Source organism: Nematolebias whitei, chromosome 3 (assembly GCF_014905685.2).
Source record: "Nematolebias whitei isolate Nwh7 chromosome 3, NemWhi1, whole genome shotgun sequence".
NCBI classification, from domain to species: Eukaryota; Metazoa; Chordata; class Actinopteri; order Cyprinodontiformes; family Rivulidae; genus Nematolebias; species Nematolebias whitei.
The window spans coordinates 13,694,974-13,715,118 of record NC_056500.1 but is presented as its reverse complement, the minus strand read 5'-3'; the positions used below and the strand labels follow the sequence as shown (position 1 = coordinate 13,715,118).

General features: G+C 36.8%; 2 protein-coding genes across 2 annotated transcripts in view; one reads left to right on the top strand and one right to left on the bottom strand.

Annotated features, from left to right (window-relative positions):
- Positions 1-649: 649 nt before the first annotated feature.
- Positions 650-10,043, bottom strand: mcoln3b (mucolipin TRP cation channel 3b). Its single transcript, XM_037698014.1, has 13 exons — positions 9,828-10,043; positions 9,568-9,735; positions 9,102-9,255; positions 6,534-6,609; positions 6,331-6,427; positions 4,338-4,437; positions 4,121-4,233; positions 2,010-2,159; positions 1,830-1,931; positions 1,403-1,525; positions 1,124-1,330; positions 892-1,022; positions 650-781 (listed from the first exon to the last, which is right to left on the bottom strand). Exons 1-13 carry the CDS (start codon positions 10,041-10,043, stop codon positions 742-744), a joined length of 1,677 nt encoding a protein of 558 aa, XP_037553942.1. The 3' UTR covers positions 650-741.
- A 2,679-nt stretch (positions 10,044-12,722) lies between these two features.
- The window catches only part of dnai3 (dynein axonemal intermediate chain 3), a 31,587-nt gene continuing 24,164 nt past the window's right edge, over positions 12,723-20,145 (top strand). Inside the window, exons 1-10 of the mRNA XM_037698083.1 lie at positions 12,723-12,774; positions 14,785-14,969; positions 15,457-15,565; positions 16,212-16,348; positions 16,472-16,656; positions 16,865-16,981; positions 17,323-17,519; positions 17,747-17,865; positions 18,256-18,345; positions 18,555-18,611. Of these exons, the coding sequence (XP_037554011.1) occupies positions 12,723-12,774; positions 14,785-14,969; positions 15,457-15,565; positions 16,212-16,348; positions 16,472-16,656; positions 16,865-16,981; positions 17,323-17,519; positions 17,747-17,865; positions 18,256-18,345; positions 18,555-18,611 (1,248 nt within the window). The remainder of the gene's footprint in view (positions 12,775-14,784; positions 14,970-15,456; positions 15,566-16,211; positions 16,349-16,471; positions 16,657-16,864; positions 16,982-17,322; positions 17,520-17,746; positions 17,866-18,255; positions 18,346-18,554; positions 18,612-20,145) is intronic.

The window sequence follows — 20,145 nt, the reverse complement described above, 5'->3', positions numbered from 1 at the left end:
GGACAAGATGAGGTTTCACAGCAGAACAAACTGGAATAATGCACGTTGTCTTGAAGTTAAAAAAAGTAGGTCATTTCTGTTAAAGCTGACCTCAGATCTGTTCAGCTGTAACGAGCACTCAGACGGCTGCTCTCTACTGGAACAAGAGGCCAAATCTTCAGCTGAGTGGTGGATTTGTTTACAGGATCAGCCTCTGGATATTACTTCCAGAGATTTAAAGACTGTCCCTTTTACTGTGTTAAAGGTTTTATGGGTGGTTTTATTACTATAAACTGAAATGGGATTTTTCAGCATTGTAACGAGCTTCTACAGAAGATTAAAGTGCGGGGTGAATAATAAATTTACCTTTTTATACTCTTACCTTCTGACAGTGGAAAAAATAAGAACTCATTTACATTTCAGCATATTTATTTATTCATGATTCACATGTGCAACATAGTTTTTCTTGTGTCAATGTCATGTAAAGTTCATAGCTTTTTTTTTTTTTGTATCTTCAATATTAAAGTGCATTTATAAGATGCTTTCCAGTGCAAAGCATCACACTGACACCAGACCTCAGGTCCAAATGAGTTATTTTAGTACAAGAAATACTCCTTTACATGATCAAACTTCAAAAAATATATATATTTTTAAAGTGCTCAACTCCGTTTCACTGAATGTAAAAGTATAAAGTGCACAATATTTACAACTTTTACACTACAGCCATGTGTTCCTGTAAAAAAAAAAAAAAAGAAAAAACTGCTATGCTTCTGAAGTCAGCCTCTCATGACGCCTCCTGCATCTGGAATGGGAAAAATAAAGCTTTTAAAGTACGAAAATTTATTGGTGTCTGGGAAAGGAAGATAAATGCAAGGTGTCGTTAGTTATCACGGCATAAAGCTCTGACCGTACCTGTTCATGCAGCAGCTGATGAGGCAGCCGTTTGTCTTATCAAGTCTGTAAACTCCAGATGTTGGCAGATCTGTACACACTGACAGGAACATTTGCAGCTCTGAAGTTGGGCCTCCACTTTGCTGCTGTTGCTAAGAGAAAACAAGCATTTGAGTAAATTTCCAACAGTATTTGAAGTTTCACATCTTTAACATGGGATTGTGAGCAATAAACAGTAAACTTGTATCTTTACCTTGAGTGTGTAGTATGTGTCTGTGATGATGGTGATGAAAAGGCTGAGGATCATGTAAATGAAGAGCGACACAAAGGTATAGATGTACACTCTGCTGAAAATCCACACCAGGCTGCTCTTCTGCTTCATGTTCTTAAAGGTGGGGAACATGTCGTCTCCGTTGATCAGCGAGAACAGACACTCTGAGCCGGTGTTTAAGCTCCGAAACTGAAACAAGATCACAAATAATCGGACTACAATACTCTGATTTAAAAAAAAAAAAAAAAAAGTTAATATTACCTTTTCGTGATACGGGCCAATTACAATCCAGCCACATAGAAGGTAACTCAGGTAAATGATTCCAGCGCAGCAGATGAAGCGAATAACGTTTGGAAAAGCTGTCCTTAAAGTCACAATGAGAATCTGGAAAAAAAAAAAAAAGTTTATACATTTAAGACCACCGCTTGGATTATACCTGCATTGCTTTCAAGAACATTTGGATTATCTTTTGTAACTGAATGCAAATTTTATTATTGGTTCTGTAAAATAATCCTAATGACAGTTAAGTATTTTATCATTTAAAACCAATTGTTGGTGTTTTTTGTGAGGCATTTTTATCATATTTTATTTTTGATCACAAAAATGAGAATAATGTTTGATCCACTGAACTTATACAATATTCACAATATTCAATTTCTTCTCTTTAATAAGTGAACTTTGGCCTTACATTATACTTCCTGAAGTAGCCCATGTAGCGAATGACGCCGATCCAAACAAACATGGTGCCTGTGCCGAGGAAGATGCTGCACACGTCGTAGCTTGTTAGGACCTACAAAAAGATTTAAACATCCTGATAAATTGTACATTTGGCCTGAAATAAAAGCTAGTCACAGCTAATTCTCATTACCTTAGTCTGAATTTCAATCTTGAGAAAGGAGCCTGTGATGGTCAGAATGTCGCTGATGATGATCAGGATGTACCAACCGTTCACAAACTCCAACTTGTCCGACCACGGTACGTCTTTACCACAGTGGTTGTTGCAGTGATGGACATACTCCTGTTTCAAATCAGTTCAGTTTATTTATATAGCGTCAAGTCACAACAGAAGTTGTCTCAGGGCACTGGATAGAAACATTCACATTTAAAAAGCCAATTAGTAAAAGTTATCTGTCTAAAGAAGGCAGCAGATTGTGCTGAATCTTCACTTTGCCACAGTCTCCCATCCTGAGCAAGCACACTGGGAACAGTGGAAAGGAAATCTCGCTCTTAAACGTGAAGAAACCTCCAGCAGAACCACGCTCAGGACGAGCGGCCATCGACCGGGTTGGGTTTGAGAGGAACAGGAAGGAGAAACAGACACAGAATGGCAGGTCCAGGTGTAGTTTAGAACATAATAAAACAGCTTTTACCATAAAAGAAAATCAGCAGCTAAATTTTACTGAGTATAAAATTATAAATTTTCTAAAGACAGACGACAGCGTGAGAAATCCACACAAATCAAAACAAACGAGAGATTAGTTCGGATTAAGAAATAAGCGGTCACTCCCAGCAATTAGCAGCTTGTTAGGTTTCATCCAGTAAATCATGCCTGGTCCTGTTTACCTTTAAGACGTGAGAGATGAGTATACAGACATGCAAACTGTCAAGAGGCTGCAGTCACATCTTGCACCTGTAATGTTTAAGTGTCTTAAATTGTGATTTTTTTTTAAACTTGCATCGTATTTCATGTCTTATTACCAGATGTTTTGTTGTAAATGTTTTAATATTGCTGTAACTGTTGAGACTGATGTTGTATTTGTAATGGCTTGTTTGCACCTTACCCAGGACATCCTTGTAAAAGAGATTAATAATCTCAATGGATTTCATTCCTGGTAAAATAAAGGTTTACATAAAATAAATAAAATATAAACGGGTAGTACGCATTTATAGCAACAACAAAAAAAATCATGACGTAAGAAGGCTCTCATATGTACCCAACAGCACATGTTTCATTAAAATTATGTAAAACTGACTTTATGTAAATGAAAAGTTAAACAATATTTTATAAATGCTGAGTTAACATTAACACAATATTTTTCCTGTTTGTTGTTTACAGTCTACTTCTGCATACTTTATGATAATTTAGCCGTTTATACAGTAAATAATGTGCTCAGCTCATTCAGGCCAAAGGTGCTATGACTTTATAACTTTTTATACTTTGCACAAAATTTTTATTTACAGTAATTTATAAATATTTCCCCATAGAAATACACTGAGGTGTCAATTGCTTTTGAACTCTGCTTCAGCATACTTCCACTTTGGCTTCTTGTATGTCCTGGAGACAGAGACATTGACAAAAAGACAGGAGAAAGAACTGAAAGTGGCCAAAATGAAGATTGAGGTTATTAGGAGTGACAAGGATGGATAAGATTAGGAATGAGATCATCAGAGGTACAGCACAGGTTGAACAACTGGGAGATAAAGTTAGAGAGACCAGACTGAGATGGTTTGGACATGTCCAGAGGAGGGCAGTGGGTATACTGGTAGAAGGATGTTAGAAATGCAGCTGCCAGGAAAAAGACAGAGGAGAACTATGTATGCGGTTAGAGAGGACATGGAGGTAGTTGGAGTGAGGACAGAGTGAGATGGAGGAGGATGACTCACTGTGGCGACCCCTGAAGAGGGAAACGCCGAAAGAAGAAGAAGAACAAGTTTTATGCTGCCATTCTGCAACTTTTAGCTTTTATTTAATGTTTTGCTACTTTTAGCTAATATTTTGATCATTTAGCTTTTAGCTAGGTTTCGGGAAATGTTTTGATTCTTCTAGTTTAAACAATTCAGTTTAAGTCTCTTCAGCAAATGTATTCAGCATTCACAGTGTTGTTGTGCAGAAAATGACATGCTTCTAGTTATTTAGTTTTACATAACACAAATGCACATCAATCAAATTAACTTGACATATTTGATAGCTTCTGCACTAATAAACCATCAGGTAGGATGGATGACTAAAATACATCCAACTTATTTTATTTTACTTACAAGCATCAACAGAATCCCTTTTACCACCGAGCGTGTGCAGAGTACAAACGAGGTGATACAGATTATTACGATGATGCAGTCGAACAGCACCGTCAGGTACAGGTTTCTAGCAGCTGAGGGAATAAAGAAATTGTTTTAGAACAACAAAACCTGAACAGAGCTTGACGGTCATGCATGTGAGCCTCTGCATGCATTTAAATCATCTCGGTGAACTTACAGGCTCCGTGTATTTTCCACTCATTGCATTCATTAATGTCCACGTCAGTATCCAGGTCGACCTTTATCCTGCCGCTGTGAGCATGGTTGTTGAAGGTAATCTGTTGACCAGACAGACATATTTCAAACAAACAAAAATAACTAGAAAAACTACATTTCCTGAAAAAATGCAGTATGAATGCTTGTTACAGAAGAACTTGCTGAAAAACAGCTGAAATTAGCTTAAAAAAGCATACTAAAATGTAGCTGAAATGGAAGAATAAGCCTAAATTAGCAGAGGAAAGCAGAAAGAACACACATTTGATGAAAGAGGTTTAAATAAACAGAAATTAGCACAGAATTAGGAAATTAGCTAAAAAAAAAGCTTAAATTACCAAAAAATGGCTGAAATGTAGCTGAAAGGCAGAAAGGAACTTAAACTACCAGAAGGAAGCAGAAGGAGCTGAAATGAGCTCAAAAGTGTGAAATTAGTTGAAAAAGCTAAATTTAACATAATAAAGCTAAATAGTAGCTGAAATGGCAGAAAAAGCTGAAACTAGCATAATTAAACAAAGTAGTATGACAAGCTGAAATTATCAGAAAGAAGTTAATTCAGCTGAAAGTAGCAGAAATTACTAAAAAAAAACTTTGATTCAGCTGAGAACAATCTAACTACCTAGACAATTCTAAAAAGTAGCTGTAAAGGTAGAACAAGCTTAAATTAGCAGAAGAAAGCAGAAAGAACATGTTCGCCCAATTAGGCTGAAAAAATGAAATGAGCACAAAAAAGTGAACATTATCTGGAAAAAAAGCATAAATTTGCACAAATAAAAACTTCTGAAAAATACCGGTAGCTAAAAAGGCAGAAAGAAGCTTAAATTACCAGAAGGAAGTAGAAAGAGCACATTCTTGCTGAATTAGGGAGAAAAAGTTGAAATGAGTGCAAAAAAAAATAAAATAAAAGTGGAATTAGCTGAAATAGCTAAAATTATCATAAAAAAGCTAAATAGGAGCTGAAATAGCAGAAAAGCTGACACTTGCAGAAATAAGCTGAAAGGAGCACAACAAGCTGAAATTAGCAGAAAGAAGTTGGAAGAAGAGCAACAAACAACCTCAATTCATTTTCTATGAGAAAAAAAAAAAGTGTCAGAAAAGGCTAAATATTTCAAAAAGCTAAAGTTGCACCAATACCAAAAGTCATAGCAGGATTGTCCTGAAAGAGCTGAACGTTTTCATTTATGGTTTGTTGAAAGAGCACAAATTGTGGAACAAGAAAGATGCTGAAAATCGTACGGAAGAAAAATGGATCACAATAGAGCGAATGCTTCATAAGCGTTCACACAATTCTTATTTTATCTCTGCAACTTTAAAACAAACCCCTGCCAGGAGAAGTCATTGTTATACTACACAAACATTAGAAACTGGGATAGTGTTAGAGATTTTTTTATATGAATATTTTTATTATATTATGGCAGAGAACATCTTTCTGTAATGTGTGAACAAAACATTCTCGTCTCCACCTGAAGGCCAGCTCGCAGTGTCTGATTGGCGTTGACTTTATCTGGACGCCAACTCGCCGACAACCACGGATCATGTCTGTGTCTGACTGCAGCTGGCTTTAAGGGAACACCTGCTGGACCCTGCTGCTGTACAAAAGTCCGCAGCAAACTCTATTCCAGGCTCATTCCATGCATTATGTATCTATGTATGTAATCTGTCTTGAATGAGTTCTTGCAAGTAAAAATGCTGGTTAAAAATCTTCTCCTGCCATTGAGTGTGGATCTTTTATTTACTGTAAGTAAAGTTAAGAGAGAATATATTTCTCCGTCAGATATAACATTTTCGTTATACTTTACCTGTTTGTGTTAAAAAAAACAATAAATGCAGCATTCATTTCAGTTTTCCACACTGTTATTAATCTCTTTTTTGGGTTATGTTAACACGCACAAGTGTTTCGTTTTGATTCTTTCGTCAGTCTAATAACTTATGTTTAACAAACTGGTTCAGTGACGTACAAGAACAGTGAAGTCGTAGCAGTCCGGGAGCTCTCGATATTGCACGGTTTGCAAATTGATGCCTTTGAGAACGAACGTGATCACCACGGAGAGCATCCTGGAAGACAGAACAGGGAGGAAAACTTTACATGAACCAAATGCAACCGCAGCGGGGGGAATGATAACGCTGCTGTCAGTCAGACGTACAAAGGTTTCTCACAAACCTTTTGAAATACAGTTCTAAGTTGTGCAGTGGGTCACGTGGTGATGAGGAATGAATTGGATAAACTTCAAGGCATTCTGTTAAAAACAGACAAGAAAGGAAGAAAAATCAATAAATAAAATACAAACATGAATAAAAATCTTTAAAAAAAAACACATAATTATGCAGGGGCCTTCCATAGATTTACTTATCTATTGAGCTGTGCTAATACTCATTTCAAACTATTTCACCTGAAGCATCTGTGGTGATTATGAAGACTGAGTATCATAATGCAGCACTTGATACATCTGCTTCCTTAAAGAACTCGTACGTGTTGGCCAAAACGGTAAACTTAGACCAAACTTAAATTTTCCAGTGGTTGTCATTTCCATTCCTTGCACATCACAAGGTTTTCGACTTCCCTTTTTTTTTTTAACTCTGGTCATGTTTTGTTTAAACATGTTTTATTTATAAGAATTTTTTTATATACTTAATCTTTGGAAGAAAAGAAAAAAAGTGCTAAAATTAGCCTGACACATTTTCAGAGCACTAAAAGATGCTTCGATTAAAGTTTTGCCTTTAGATGTTTGGAGTCAGCAGTGTCCGTTTTGTTAGCTAAATATTTCATAAACTACCAGTACTGTATAGATTTTAATTAAACTTTTAAAAATTTAGCACAGGATGTACCTCAACAACTTTAGAGCCAATCCATTCAAGATGGCGGCCATTCGGTATAATGCAACAGTGTTATTCAGTGCATTGTGATGTAATTTCATAGTTTTGTCAGTTTTTGAGGGAAAAAAGTATATTCAAGTTTAATTTAAAATGATACCACTTTACAATAAAGCTCCCCTTTATAGATGGCTAATAAATAATTGATATATGTTATTAACTCCTCTATAAACACTTCATAAATCATTAATAATTATGCATTAAGGATGATAGAGACAAAACTAACCAGCTTCTTGCCAAATACTGAGCCAAATCTGTTCATCTATATATTTCAAATAGAGTTGTTATATTAAACATTTCACACTAAGTCTACCTTGTAAGCACAATAAGCATTTGTAAATCTATTTTTTTTTTAGGATATATTAGTTGTAGATACTTATAATGCAGTGATAAAGTTTATTTAGCATATACAATATTATATACTAAATAAATTTACAATTGCTTATTGTGCTTACAAGGTAGTAACTTAGTCTGAAATGTTTAATAGAGCAACTCTAGATGAAATATACAGTGAGGAAAATAAGTGTTTGGACACCCTGCGACTTTGCAAGTTCTCACACTTAGAAATCATGGAGGGGTCTGAAATTGTCATCTTAGGTGCATGTCCACTGTGAGAGACATAATCTAAAAAAAATCACAATGTATGATTTTTACGTGTTACTGCTGTAAATAAGTATTTGAACACCCGTGAAAATCAGTGTTAATATTTGGTACAGTAGCCTTTGTTTGCAATTACAGAGGTCAAAGGTTTGCTGTAGTTTTTTCTCCAGGTGTGCACACACTGCAGCAGAGATTTTGTCCCATTCCTCCACACAGATCTTCTCTAGATCAGCCAGGTTTCTGGGCTGTTGCTGAGAAACACAGAGTTTGAGCTCCCTCCAAAGATTTTCTATAGGGTTAGGTCTGGAGACTGGCTAGGCCACTCCAGAACCTTGATGTGCTTCTTACGGAGCCACTCCTTGGTTCTCCTGGCTGTGTGCTTCGGGTCATTGTCATGTTGGAAGAACCAGCCACGACCCATCTTCAGTGCTGCAACTGAGGGAAGGAGGTTGTTCCCCAAAATCTTGCAATACATGACCTCGGTCATCCTCTCCTTAATACAGTGCAGTCGTCCTGTCCCATGTGCAGAAAAACACCACCAAAGCATGATGCTTCCACCCCCATGCTTCACAGCAGGGATTGTGTTTTTGGGATGATCCTCATCATTCTTCGTCCTCCAAACACAGTGAGTGGAATTTAGACCAAAAAGTTCTATTTTGGTCTCATCTGACCACAGAACTTTCTCCCATGACTCCTCTGGATCATCCAAATGGTCATGGGCAAACTTAAGACGGGCCTGGGCGTGTGCTGATTTAAGCAGGGGAACCTTCCATGCCATGCATGATTTTAAACTACGACGTCTTAGTGTATTACCCACAGTAACCTTGGAAACAGTGGTGCCAGCTCTCTTCAGGTCATTGACCAGCTCCTCCCGTGTGGTTCTGGGCTGATTCCTCACCTTTCTTACTTCTTCTTTATTTTTATTTTTTTAGATTATGTCTCTCACAGTGGACATGCACCTAAGATGAAAATTTCAGACCCTCCATGATTTCTAAGTGGGAGAACTTGCAAAGTCGCAGGGTGTTCAAATACTTACTCTCCTTACTGTATATGTGAACAGATTTGGATCACTATTTGGCAAGAAACTGGTCAGTTTTGTCTCTGTCACCCTTAATTAATGAATAATTATTACTGATTTATAAAGTGTTTATAAGGGAGTTAATAACATATATAAACTATTTATTAGCCATCTATAAGGGGGGCCTTATTGTAAAGTGGTACAATTTAAATTATGAAGAGCAGCAACAATCATGCTTACCAGTTTCCACTTGAGCATCAATCTCAAAGGTCTCAGTTCCAGGATTGATGCTACCGTTCCTGTAGAACGTCTGACACAGTGTCAGAGGTGTGTAAGAGCTGCCATTTCTGTCATATTCAAGATTTCCCACTGTGTTGTTGTGCAGTTGTCCATACTGTAGAAAAGGTCAAACGTGTTATAACCCCACAAACATTTTGACGATATCCGGATGTACAGCAGAAACTCAGCAGATTAGATTTACTATTTTATAACATATTTACACCATCCTTGTCAAGGGCAAGATTAGTATGTTAACAATCACGTCTTTTTGTTTTTATGTCATGTAAGTTAGCAGAGTTGTAAAAATCCAACAATAATTTACAGTAGCACAAAATCAAATGGAGATATGTAATGCTACATGAAAAAAAAAAATCAGTATTGTACAGAAAGTCACTGTCTTGCTGTTTTTTCTATACAATTGTCTTACCTGAGCAATAATGTACTCAATGTGATCATAAACATCTGCCTGTCTGTATATAGCATACGTATCCATGCCTCCGTCAGCATAATCTTTCAAAAAGAGGTGCTGTAAAGTCATCAGATTTTCCTCCTTAAAAGTAACAACCAGCTGATTGCTCAGTCCAAAAGACACCAACTGCAATGGCAAAGAAAGAGAAGCAGAATGCTGAACAGACAGGACGTGAGCACATTTATTCTGGATGAATTTCAGATTGTCAGTCTACACACCTGTATAGTAATAATAGCAATTTTAACAATCTGTAGTATGAGTTTCCATGGTTTACGCCCTCTTGCGTGGTACTTCTCACAGGGGTTCATGAAGTAGTATTTGATCCTCCTTCTGAGGCAGTTCACTTGGACCAGATCCTCCAGGTTCTGATGGTCTTCACAGGGATTGGGGTCGTTTATGTTATAACCATCATACACATCACTGGACTCCTCCATATCTGAAAATAATGCAAAATATGTTATTTAGTTATATACTGCGGAGAATTTTAGTTCATAACCTGTGACAGAAAAGATTATAGCATGGTAATAACTGAAAGTAAAAAGAAAAAAATCTAACCAAAGTATAACTATTGTTTTTTGGACTGACTGTTTTTCTGGTTTAGTTGGATGGTTTACTTTGTTCAAAGAATAAGGAAGTAGATTAAAGACAGTCGCACAAGACAGAAAAAAAGAAATACTTTCATAGGCTTTGCATACGATTAAGTTTTGATCCAAAGACAAAGATAGTGAAGGTTATTAATAATGCACAGCAGATCAGAGAACAACTTCCTGGAGAAATGGTCAATTATTCATTATCAAAACATTACCAATGTCGCGCAGATACAAGGTAGTCAACTTCCACAGCATCCACCGCCGTTTACAATATGAACTCCGAATCAAAAACTCTTCGTTTCGATACAAAATATTACAAGATTCTTATTTTATTGCGAGACTCATGACTGCACTGACTGGAATCGACTGAACTTCTACATGAGTATCAACTTTCTTGCAAGTATTCCCGCCTCTTACGTTACGTCACTAAAGACCTAAAATCTGATTGGTTTATCCATCGGTCAGTCCAATAGTGGGTTTGCTTGCCCCTCCTCACTTGTAACTAATAGCAACCTAACAGTTCAGTTCACGAGAGGTACTTTTGAGCGATTCAAGAGAGAAAACTTGAACAAACGGTAAACTGAATATGTTTGTTTAATTTTGCTTTGTAATCAGTAGTTTATCAACGTAAAATCATTTAAATTAAGCTAGTTAATGTTTAACCTAATTTGAGGCGCAGTTTTCTATGTAAAATGTGGGGTTACCCTTACGAATTAGCAAGGCTAATGAAGCTAACTGATGAATGGAATTTTAAATGTTTTTATGCCTACTTGATGAACTGCACAATTGTTTTCCAATACCATTAGAACAGTCTAACAACAGTCATACAACTCATTGTAGAACTTAGATTTTTATTTTTTGCGCCTATTGAGAGAAATAGTATTTTTTTTTTAATAGCAGATTTTGCTCGGGCTAGCCCCAACGGCAGTTCTTTGTGCGCATGCGCAAATCACTCCCCTGCCCCCTCTGACAGACTCCTGTCTCTCTGTAGTTTTGTTCACTTAACACTTTAAGATGTGCTTTCTTCCTTTTCACAGGATGGGTCAGACCTTTAACATTCCAAGTAACAAAACCAAAATTATTTGTCATATTCACATAATTCGCAAAGTTAGAGAATAATACTGTCAAATATTAAACAGTATACAAAATACCAAACAGTTTACTCTGGTTCATCCGAGAAAATAAATAAAAAACAAATTACTGTTATTGACAGCGGGACCTAAAAACCCTCCCCAAAACCCCAAGGCGAAACCAGCTGTAAGAACAAGCAGCACACTTTCTCCTACGTCAGCAAATTTATTGTATTTATTTAATTTACTCACTTCATTGCCTCTGCAGATTAAAACTTAAGCTGCAGTTCTTATAGTTTCCACTAAATGTCGCTATATGCATTGATGATGCATTTAAAGCAGGGATTTTTAAACTTTTTGAGTTCAGGGACCCTCTTAATTTTCAGTCACCCTTTATTTATAAAGGTTAGTCTCAGTGAGCCTCGAGGTCTCCTTTACAAGAGAGACTTGTTTTAAACAAAGAACAAATATGAGGTACAGACAGCAATACAATCATGTAAAAGCATATACAATAAAAAGTAAATAGAAGAAATTATATATATATATAAAAAGAAACAAAAAACAGCTACATTATAAAGCAGTGTAAAATACTACAAACAGGAACATGTCTGCATTGTCAGTCTCATGAAAATCTTCCATGTCTCCCCTTACAGAGGAGAAAATGTTTCAGGGACCTCCTCATAACCCTCATATTTATTCAACAATTTTCTTCAATTTATCTCTTTAAAGCAATGGAAATATTTGTGTAACATTATCTTAAGTATTTAAGACCTGTTCTTTATTAGTGTTAATACAATTTTTGTACTTTTAAAATTGGGGTATTTTTCATTGAAGACACACTTAATTAACAAAATTTAAAATTTAAACTTCCAAAAAAGGCAGTTTTGAGAAAATTCACAGTATCAGAAACCCCTTTAAAACTTTACCTACTCACTTAATGAACATAAATGTATTGCCACTTGCAGAATACTTTTACATTCAACTGAACAGAATCATAACAGCAGTGTAGTAACGGAGCTTAATTTGTAAACCGATTCATGCCGGAACACAAATAGCGGGCACGCTATTGGGGTGGCAATGTGGGGGGTCTAGGGGTCCTCCTCCAGAAAATTTTGAATAAAGTAGATGTGATTTCCTGCATTTTAATGTAGTTTAACGGGTTGTTAAACGTGCTTGTAAAAACAAAGCAATACAGATCATGTTGAAATGCTTTAAATCAACAGTTCTCAAAATGGGGTCCCCGGACCCAGCTTGCAGACCTCTAGGGGTCCGTCAGGGGACCCCATTTTGAGAACTACTGATTTAAAGCATTTCAACATGATCTGTATTGCAGGTGGCCACTAAAATACTGTATAGCTATTAATGTAGATAAAGAAAAGTCTAGTTTTCTGATTTTTTTGTCATAACTGTGATTGTTTTGACTGTAGAAATTCTGTAAATCTAAAGGACAAGGATGGCACTGAAAAAAGGAAAGCGTTCAAGAAGTCGAAAAGGGAAAAATGAAGGTGAAAAGACCTAACGTGTTAATTTCATGCATTTTTGTCTCTGCAAGATTTAGTAGTGAGCTGACTCTTACTTTTCTCTCAGACAGGAACAGTCAATCTTCTGCCCCACATGGAAAGACTGGTAAGAGAATGCTAATAGTTTTAATTTGTTAAACTTTTCTTTACTTTCATTATTCCTGGTTAATTAGTGCATTTGTGTGTAGAGCTTGTCTTCTCTTTTTTTATCCTTCATGGATTTTCTGCAGGCATACAATTTTCTCCAAAGAACGTGACAAACTATTTAGTGTTTACTGCTTGTTAACACAGATTTTGTAGCCCTGAACATAAATAGAAGAAACCAACAGTAAAAATAACCACTGCTTTGGACTTAATTACTTTTTTATTTGACAGTTTTACAGATTATTTTTCATGCAGTGCAGGAAATTAACTGAGGGATAAAATGATAAGTCATACCAGACAAATAACTGTAATGACACTTTAATTGGACATTTGACACTTTATCCATCCATCCATTATCTTTACCCGCTTTTTCTTTTTTGGGTCATGGGGGTCACTGGTGCCCATATCCAGCTATCACTGTGCGAGAGGCGGGGTATACTCTGGACAGGTTGCAAATCCATCACAGGGACACATAGAGACAAACGAGACAAACAACCATTCACTCTCATTTTTTATACTTTATATTGCTATTTTTGGGTGTAACTGGGACCTTGAGTACACAATTTCGTTCCACCTCATGTACCCCATATGAAGCGGATGACAAAGTCTCCTTGAACCTTGAACCTAGATGTATTCTTAAAGTCATTATCAATGCAAACAGCCAGTTTTGTCAGAGTAATGATGTACGTAGAGTCTGTAGAAGTATTTTGGAGTACATTATATAACCTTAGGGAGATTAAAGAAGAGATTTTAAAAAGGCTTGATAAATTCAAAATTACTTAAGACAACCCAACAAAAGCAACTATTGCATTCTTCAGGGGATGTGGGACATTACACATCATGCACTCTATGTCTCTTAAACAAGCGTTTCCCATGAATACAAATTCCAAAGCTGACACATAACTGTGTGAAATGAAGGGTGTGAGGTTCCACTACAATGATTTGGAAGGAGGCCTAAGTGGTGTGAGTGGAAAAGGTTGACACACCCAGCTGGGAAGTGGTTACTTAAGCTTTGCTTTAGCATTCCCGGCGTCCTCTCAGCAACCTTGTGGAAAGACTTTGAAGAGAGAAAACCGCAAGCAGGAGGAAAACTATTATTATGCAGAGCCATGTTTACACTATTGTGTGTTCCTGGTCTCTGCCTATGCTACGATTTGAAGGACATGGAGTATACAAATAAACTACTGAATTTCCCCATGTGATATTGTAGGACAGTCAGTCCTGCAGGAAGTGGCATATGATGGATCAGGCGTGTTGTGCATTTGATCAGAAAAATGGAGGAAATTCTATTCTTAATCCTTAATTTCTGTGGGTCTACTTTATTTTCACATCATATATATAGTAAGTTTCTTTCAGCTGCTCACTTCTTCAGGGGTTGTCACAGCAAGTGAACTCTCCTGAAAGATTTGGCAGTTGTTTTACTCTGGATGCCCTTCCTGACGCGGCTCGATCCCGCAACCTCAGGATTACAAGACCACGGCACTGACCTCCAAGCTACTGCAGCCTCATATATATGATCCTCCATATTTGTCAACCTGTGATCCTGCCTTGTTTAGGAGACTCATTGCTTTATTTGTACACTGTTTCTTTTTTAAATCATCCTTGGTTAGCCCATATGTTTTCTCTGTTTATTCTTGATAATGTTAAATGGGAGTTTATTTCAAATAGTGTCCCAATCTAAAATATAAATGTTAAATTCAGCATTTTGCCATGTCTCAAGAATTCTAAATTAAAATAGTTTCCTTTAGTTTTAACATCCATTGTCGTTACTGTGAACCCACAAAAAGAAGCGGTCATGCCCAACTCAGCCTCTTTTGTCTTTTGTTTTTCTTCTCGTAACTGATTTTCAAGATCACCCTGAAGATATCTTCCCCTTGGTCCTGACATCAGCCACCCAGAAGCTCTTTGACTGCCGAGCTGATGAAGATGTCACAGAGCAGAGCCCTTACAAGCTGCTGAAAAAAGACGACATCATACAGGATATCAAGACAAGAGCAGCAGTGTCTGATTTCAGTCCCGTGAAGCAGATTCTGCTGGTAAGGTTAATGTTTTGTTGTACTGATTACCCAGGTATTTCTGTCCAATGAAACGGAGATCTAAAGACAAGGGCTGTCATCGCAAACAAAACGTCTAGTTAAATAGAATTGTTCCTTTGGTATAATTTAGATTAAATACCCGGTAACCACCTCTCTTACGATTCACACTCCTTCCCAGAATCAATGTGGTTATTAAGTTTCCTCAGAGACCCATACAGACTCATCAGCTTTGCACACTAAAAGTAGTGTTGTTTATTTCTTTAACATGAGGAACGTCCTCTTCACTGTTATGATGCTTACATGGTTGTCAGCATTTTATTCCAAAATATTAGATCTTTTATCTGAATTTATTATCTTATCGCCAATTTCCATCAAAACTTTTCTACTGTGCAATGAGTTTTTGTGGTTGCCACAATCAGCTCATATACTTCACATTTATTCCAAAGTTAGCAGTTTGTTTTTAATTCAGCATACTTCTATCTTACAGAATTACCCAGAGGAAGAAATCTTGTTAGTTTTTGACTCAACGTTTACTTACGATCAGAACTTCTACTTGGTTCTTTCACCAGAAGCCAAGAACCGAATACTCAATGTAAGTACACACTACTTGATTTTAAGTTTGTATAAAAAGTACTTTGGCAAAGATGAAACACCCACACCTGCCTCCACCCTCATTTGCCCCACTCTGGGCCCTTGAGCAAGGCCCTTAACTCCCACCATCTGCTCCCTCGGGTGCCCTAGATAGCAACTTTCTGCTCCACACAGAGGGCTGTGATAGCTCAGTGGTCTGTGGTTGTGTCAGGAAGGGCAGCTAGTGTAAAAACAATTGCTAAGTCTTCGTGTGAGTTAATTCACTGTGGTGACCCCTGAAGAAGAGAGCAGCTGAAAGAAAAATATAATTTTTTAAAAGTACTTTAATTAAATCACAAATTGTGTTCATGTAACATTCTCAAGTTTTACTAAATGTTTCTATATCAGTGTTTTCACACAGATACTGTATATAGGCAATGGGTTAGGGTTTGTAATTTAAAATGTACTTAAAATGTAAATAATCTCCAAGGATGAGATTATTTATTCATTATTTACCTGTTTATTTGTTTGATTTTTATATCAGTTTTAGAAGTCATGCTAAACTCTTGCCCTACTAAGATTTCAGCTTTCATACAGAATCTTATTTATATTTTAAGTTTGTGCCTTTTTGTAATTTTGTCTGCATTCTGCAGCCCCCTGAGACCGATGAAGTCAATGAAACTCCTGAGACTGAAACAGCAGCAGTGCTAGAGGTTGAAGTCAATAAAACTCCAAAACGAAAGCCATGGGTTTCTCTTGGAAGTGAAAATGAAATTGAAGCAGAATCTATCAAAGAGACTAGACCAAGGGTACTAAAGTACTGTATATTGAAGCCATATTAAATACACATGCTATTTAATTAATTTAATTTTCTTTAATACATGGGCTGCTGTTGCATCATTTTGTCAGTTGTGTTTTCTTGTCTTAATCAGATAACGATACGCTACTTTAGAAAATGGAGGACACTTAAATTGCCAGTCAACTTTTCTGACAGTGAAACTGTCTTTGTGGGATTTGAATCCTATGAAGACAAGAGGTTTAACATCAAGGTGATGCTGATAGACCGTGGAGTACAGGCTGTTCCAGTTGTGCTGGAGAACAGTACCCAGACACCCTGGTATGGTACAGTAATTTATGATGTCAAAAGGAACTTATGTACTTTAGGACTTATATATTTTTCAAATCACAAGAAATACATTTACTTCAGAAGTGTTAAGATTTTTATTTCATACTTGAATGACACTAAATGAATCCATTTGCTTCCTTGTTGTGTTAACATTCTTTTCATTCCTACAGTGTTTTGTGCATTTGTGTCGATTCCACAGGATTGTTAAGAGGAATAACTGGACCCACTATGAGCCAAGAGAGTTTAGTGAGGAGGAAAAAGAAAGTATCCTTCAAAGTGAGAGCATGAAGAATTTTTGTAAAGCAGTAACAACCAGGTAAAATAGCTTATTTCTGTTAATGAGAACCAGTAAGTGCCAATCCACACGTTGATGACAATAGAACATTCATATTTTCACTAAGGTTTGCATATAAATCAACATCATGAATGTTTTCCCTGCCAAAATTCTGATTTTAGAACTAAAGTCTTGTGTTTTATAACCCAAGACACCCTTACTGTATATGTGTTTTTGTTATTTTGTGTTTCTTGGAAACAGAAAAGTAAGTTTTACCACATTCACTCAATTTAACTGTAGCTATGAAGAGATGTAAAGGAGGTGGGAGGCATAATAATAATTGTATTTCTGAAAGATTTATCAAATTGTCTATTGCTTTGTAGGATGTTGCAAGCCCTGCAAGAGGAATCAATTTTCAATGTGTTCATTGAGGAATTGAAGGATTTTGGGACAGGGCGTAGAGTTGATGACAAGTCTGGGCTAAAGTCTGAGGATCTGGAACTTCAAATGACCTTTAAAGACCATACGTACTCTGAAGGCAAGAAAATCAGCAGTGTTCACTGGCACCCCATCATCCATGGTAAAGTACAACCTACTAGTCTGTAAACAAATTTGTCTTTCAGAATAAAATAATCAAAATTCAAATTTTGATCAGTCTAATCTAATCATGACACACATTGAAAGTATTTAAAATTAGTCCTTCTTTGGGATTGATATTTTATAGTATATGTAAAGTGGTCATCAGACTTAAAGCCAAAAAGATCTTAGGGACATTTTAACATAATTTGTTGGCTTGTGATGTTGCAGGTATGATAGCTGTGGCTTTGACAGAGCCAAATGAAGAGGAATCGGACAAACCCTCTACATTTATCCCCAGACCTTCTTTCATTGTCTTCTACAGCTTTGCTGACTTCTCTAAAGCCCAGGTATGAGCAAAAAAGCTTATGAGATGGGAGCACCTTTCTGTTTAAAAGTAGATTTGCATCCCCCCCCTCCCCCCCAATATTCGTTTAAGAAAAGCTTTTATGTGGCTTTGATTACTCTTTGACATAATTTAAAACTAGTATTGTTTGTAGGAAAACTGGAGCACTTTTTTATATTTTTACTGAAGAGTCATCCTGACCTTATTGGTACTTTATATATGATGGAATACTTTTCTTGTATGCGACAGACTTTGTGAATTGTAAGATGAATTTAGAATTTTTGAGAGACTGCATCAAATATAAACACTGTGTTGGTAAGCATGTAATATATAGACGTACTTTGAAGTGTAATATTCAACCTTTAGTATGTAGAATTTTCTATGATTTTTACAGTTGCTCCTGGAGTCCCCAGACGACGTTGTTGCCTTTGAGTTCTGCCCGTCCAATCCAAACATTATTGTTGGTGGCTGTGTGAATGGCCAGGTGCTAATTTTAAACTTTGCTTTACTATTTTACATCTTTTATATTCTGCATCCTTCACATAACTCTATTTGTAGGCCTGTCTGCTTTTTATTTTATTTGAAAGTCATAATGTTTATTGTTGTCTTTCTGGTATTTTATTGGATTTAAGTATCACTAACTTTTCCAGATGTTGATTTCTAATAACTGATTTTGTATTCTTGGTGTATCAGGTTGCAGTATGGGACATTTCTGCTCATTCCCAATTCTTGCATTCTGGAAGTGAAATGGTTAGTACTAACCTATTTGTAAGTACACATACCCTGCTCTTTTTGTGTTTAATTTATTATGATATTCAATGATATACACAGTATGATATATTCATTATGATATACACAAATATTTTTCTTCAAAAACTGGGTTGGGGTTTGTTGTCCCCTGTTGCGGAGCAAAGAGGGGACTTGTAAATATCCTCTTTCCGTTATGGGAGCTGGATAACTTGAAAAATAAGTGAGGTACCAACTTCCATTTTGATATGTGCATCTACTGTAGGCCTAATAAAGATGTATATTGCAAATTGGGCTGCAACATCAAATTTTTAGGTGACCACTGCCATATATAATCTTGTAGCTCACCCTATTCTCCAACTTGGGCAATTCCACTTAACTTTAAACTTGGGTACTTTACCAGAGGCCTGTGAGTTTGAGGGTTCTCCACAGTATCTTAGATTTTCCTGGGACTTTGCTTTTCTGGACTGAAATCTGAGGTTGTTCCTGGGATCTGTTGGAGTCACTCTTCCAGTTTGGGGGTCACAGCACCAAGTGTTCCAATGACCACTGGTACTACTGACGTGTTGACTCTCCACAACTTCTGTATTTCTTCTTTTAGCCCTGGGTATTTCTCCAGCTTCTCATGCACCTTCTTCCTGATATTATAGTCACCTGGGATTGCTACATCGATCACCCCGGCCTTCTTTTTCTTGGCAACCACCACACGGTCCAGTTGGTTGGCCATTATCTGTTTGTTGGTCTGGATCTGGAAGTCCCACAGTATCTTGGCCCTGCCATTCTCCATCAATTGGTAGTGTCTCCCACTTTGACTTTAGTCCATACTCGGCACAGATGTTCCTGTATATTATTCCAGCCGCTTGGTTATAGCGCTCCATGTATGCTTTACCTGCCTGGATCTTACATACATCTGCCGGTGGGACATGCCGTGTAGGGGCTTATCTTTTCATGATGGCCCCTCTTCTTTGACGTGTTTTTGTTACTGCCTGAGACATTAACTCATCAGTTCATCATTGGGAGCTTTCCTCCTGATGTACTCAGCATTTTAGTTGTTTCATCCTGTATAGTGGCTCGGAAACTCACTAGTCTTCTGCCACACTACCTTCTCATGGTGTATAGTCTAAGGATGCTGGACTAGGGGTAAAACCCTCCATGCATTGTGAGAAGCTTTCAAGTCTTGATGGCAATCTTAATGTCAGTGGCTTCTATTTCCTCCTTTGGCCAGGCTAATATACCAGTTGAGTATCTGATGACTCTCACTGCATATTTGATGGCTCGGACTTTATTCTTGCCATTCAGCTGGCGCTTCAAAACCTTCCTTACTCCCTGTTGATAAAGTTGTGGCTGACTTAGGCATTTGTAGCTATCCTGGGCATCTGCAATGTTGCCTTTGGGTTACCTTACTTTGTTTCTCTTACTTTGTACATATCATTTGACAGTATTTACCCAATCTGAATATATATACATATACATATATACATACATATATACATATATATATATATATATATATATATATATATATATATATACATAT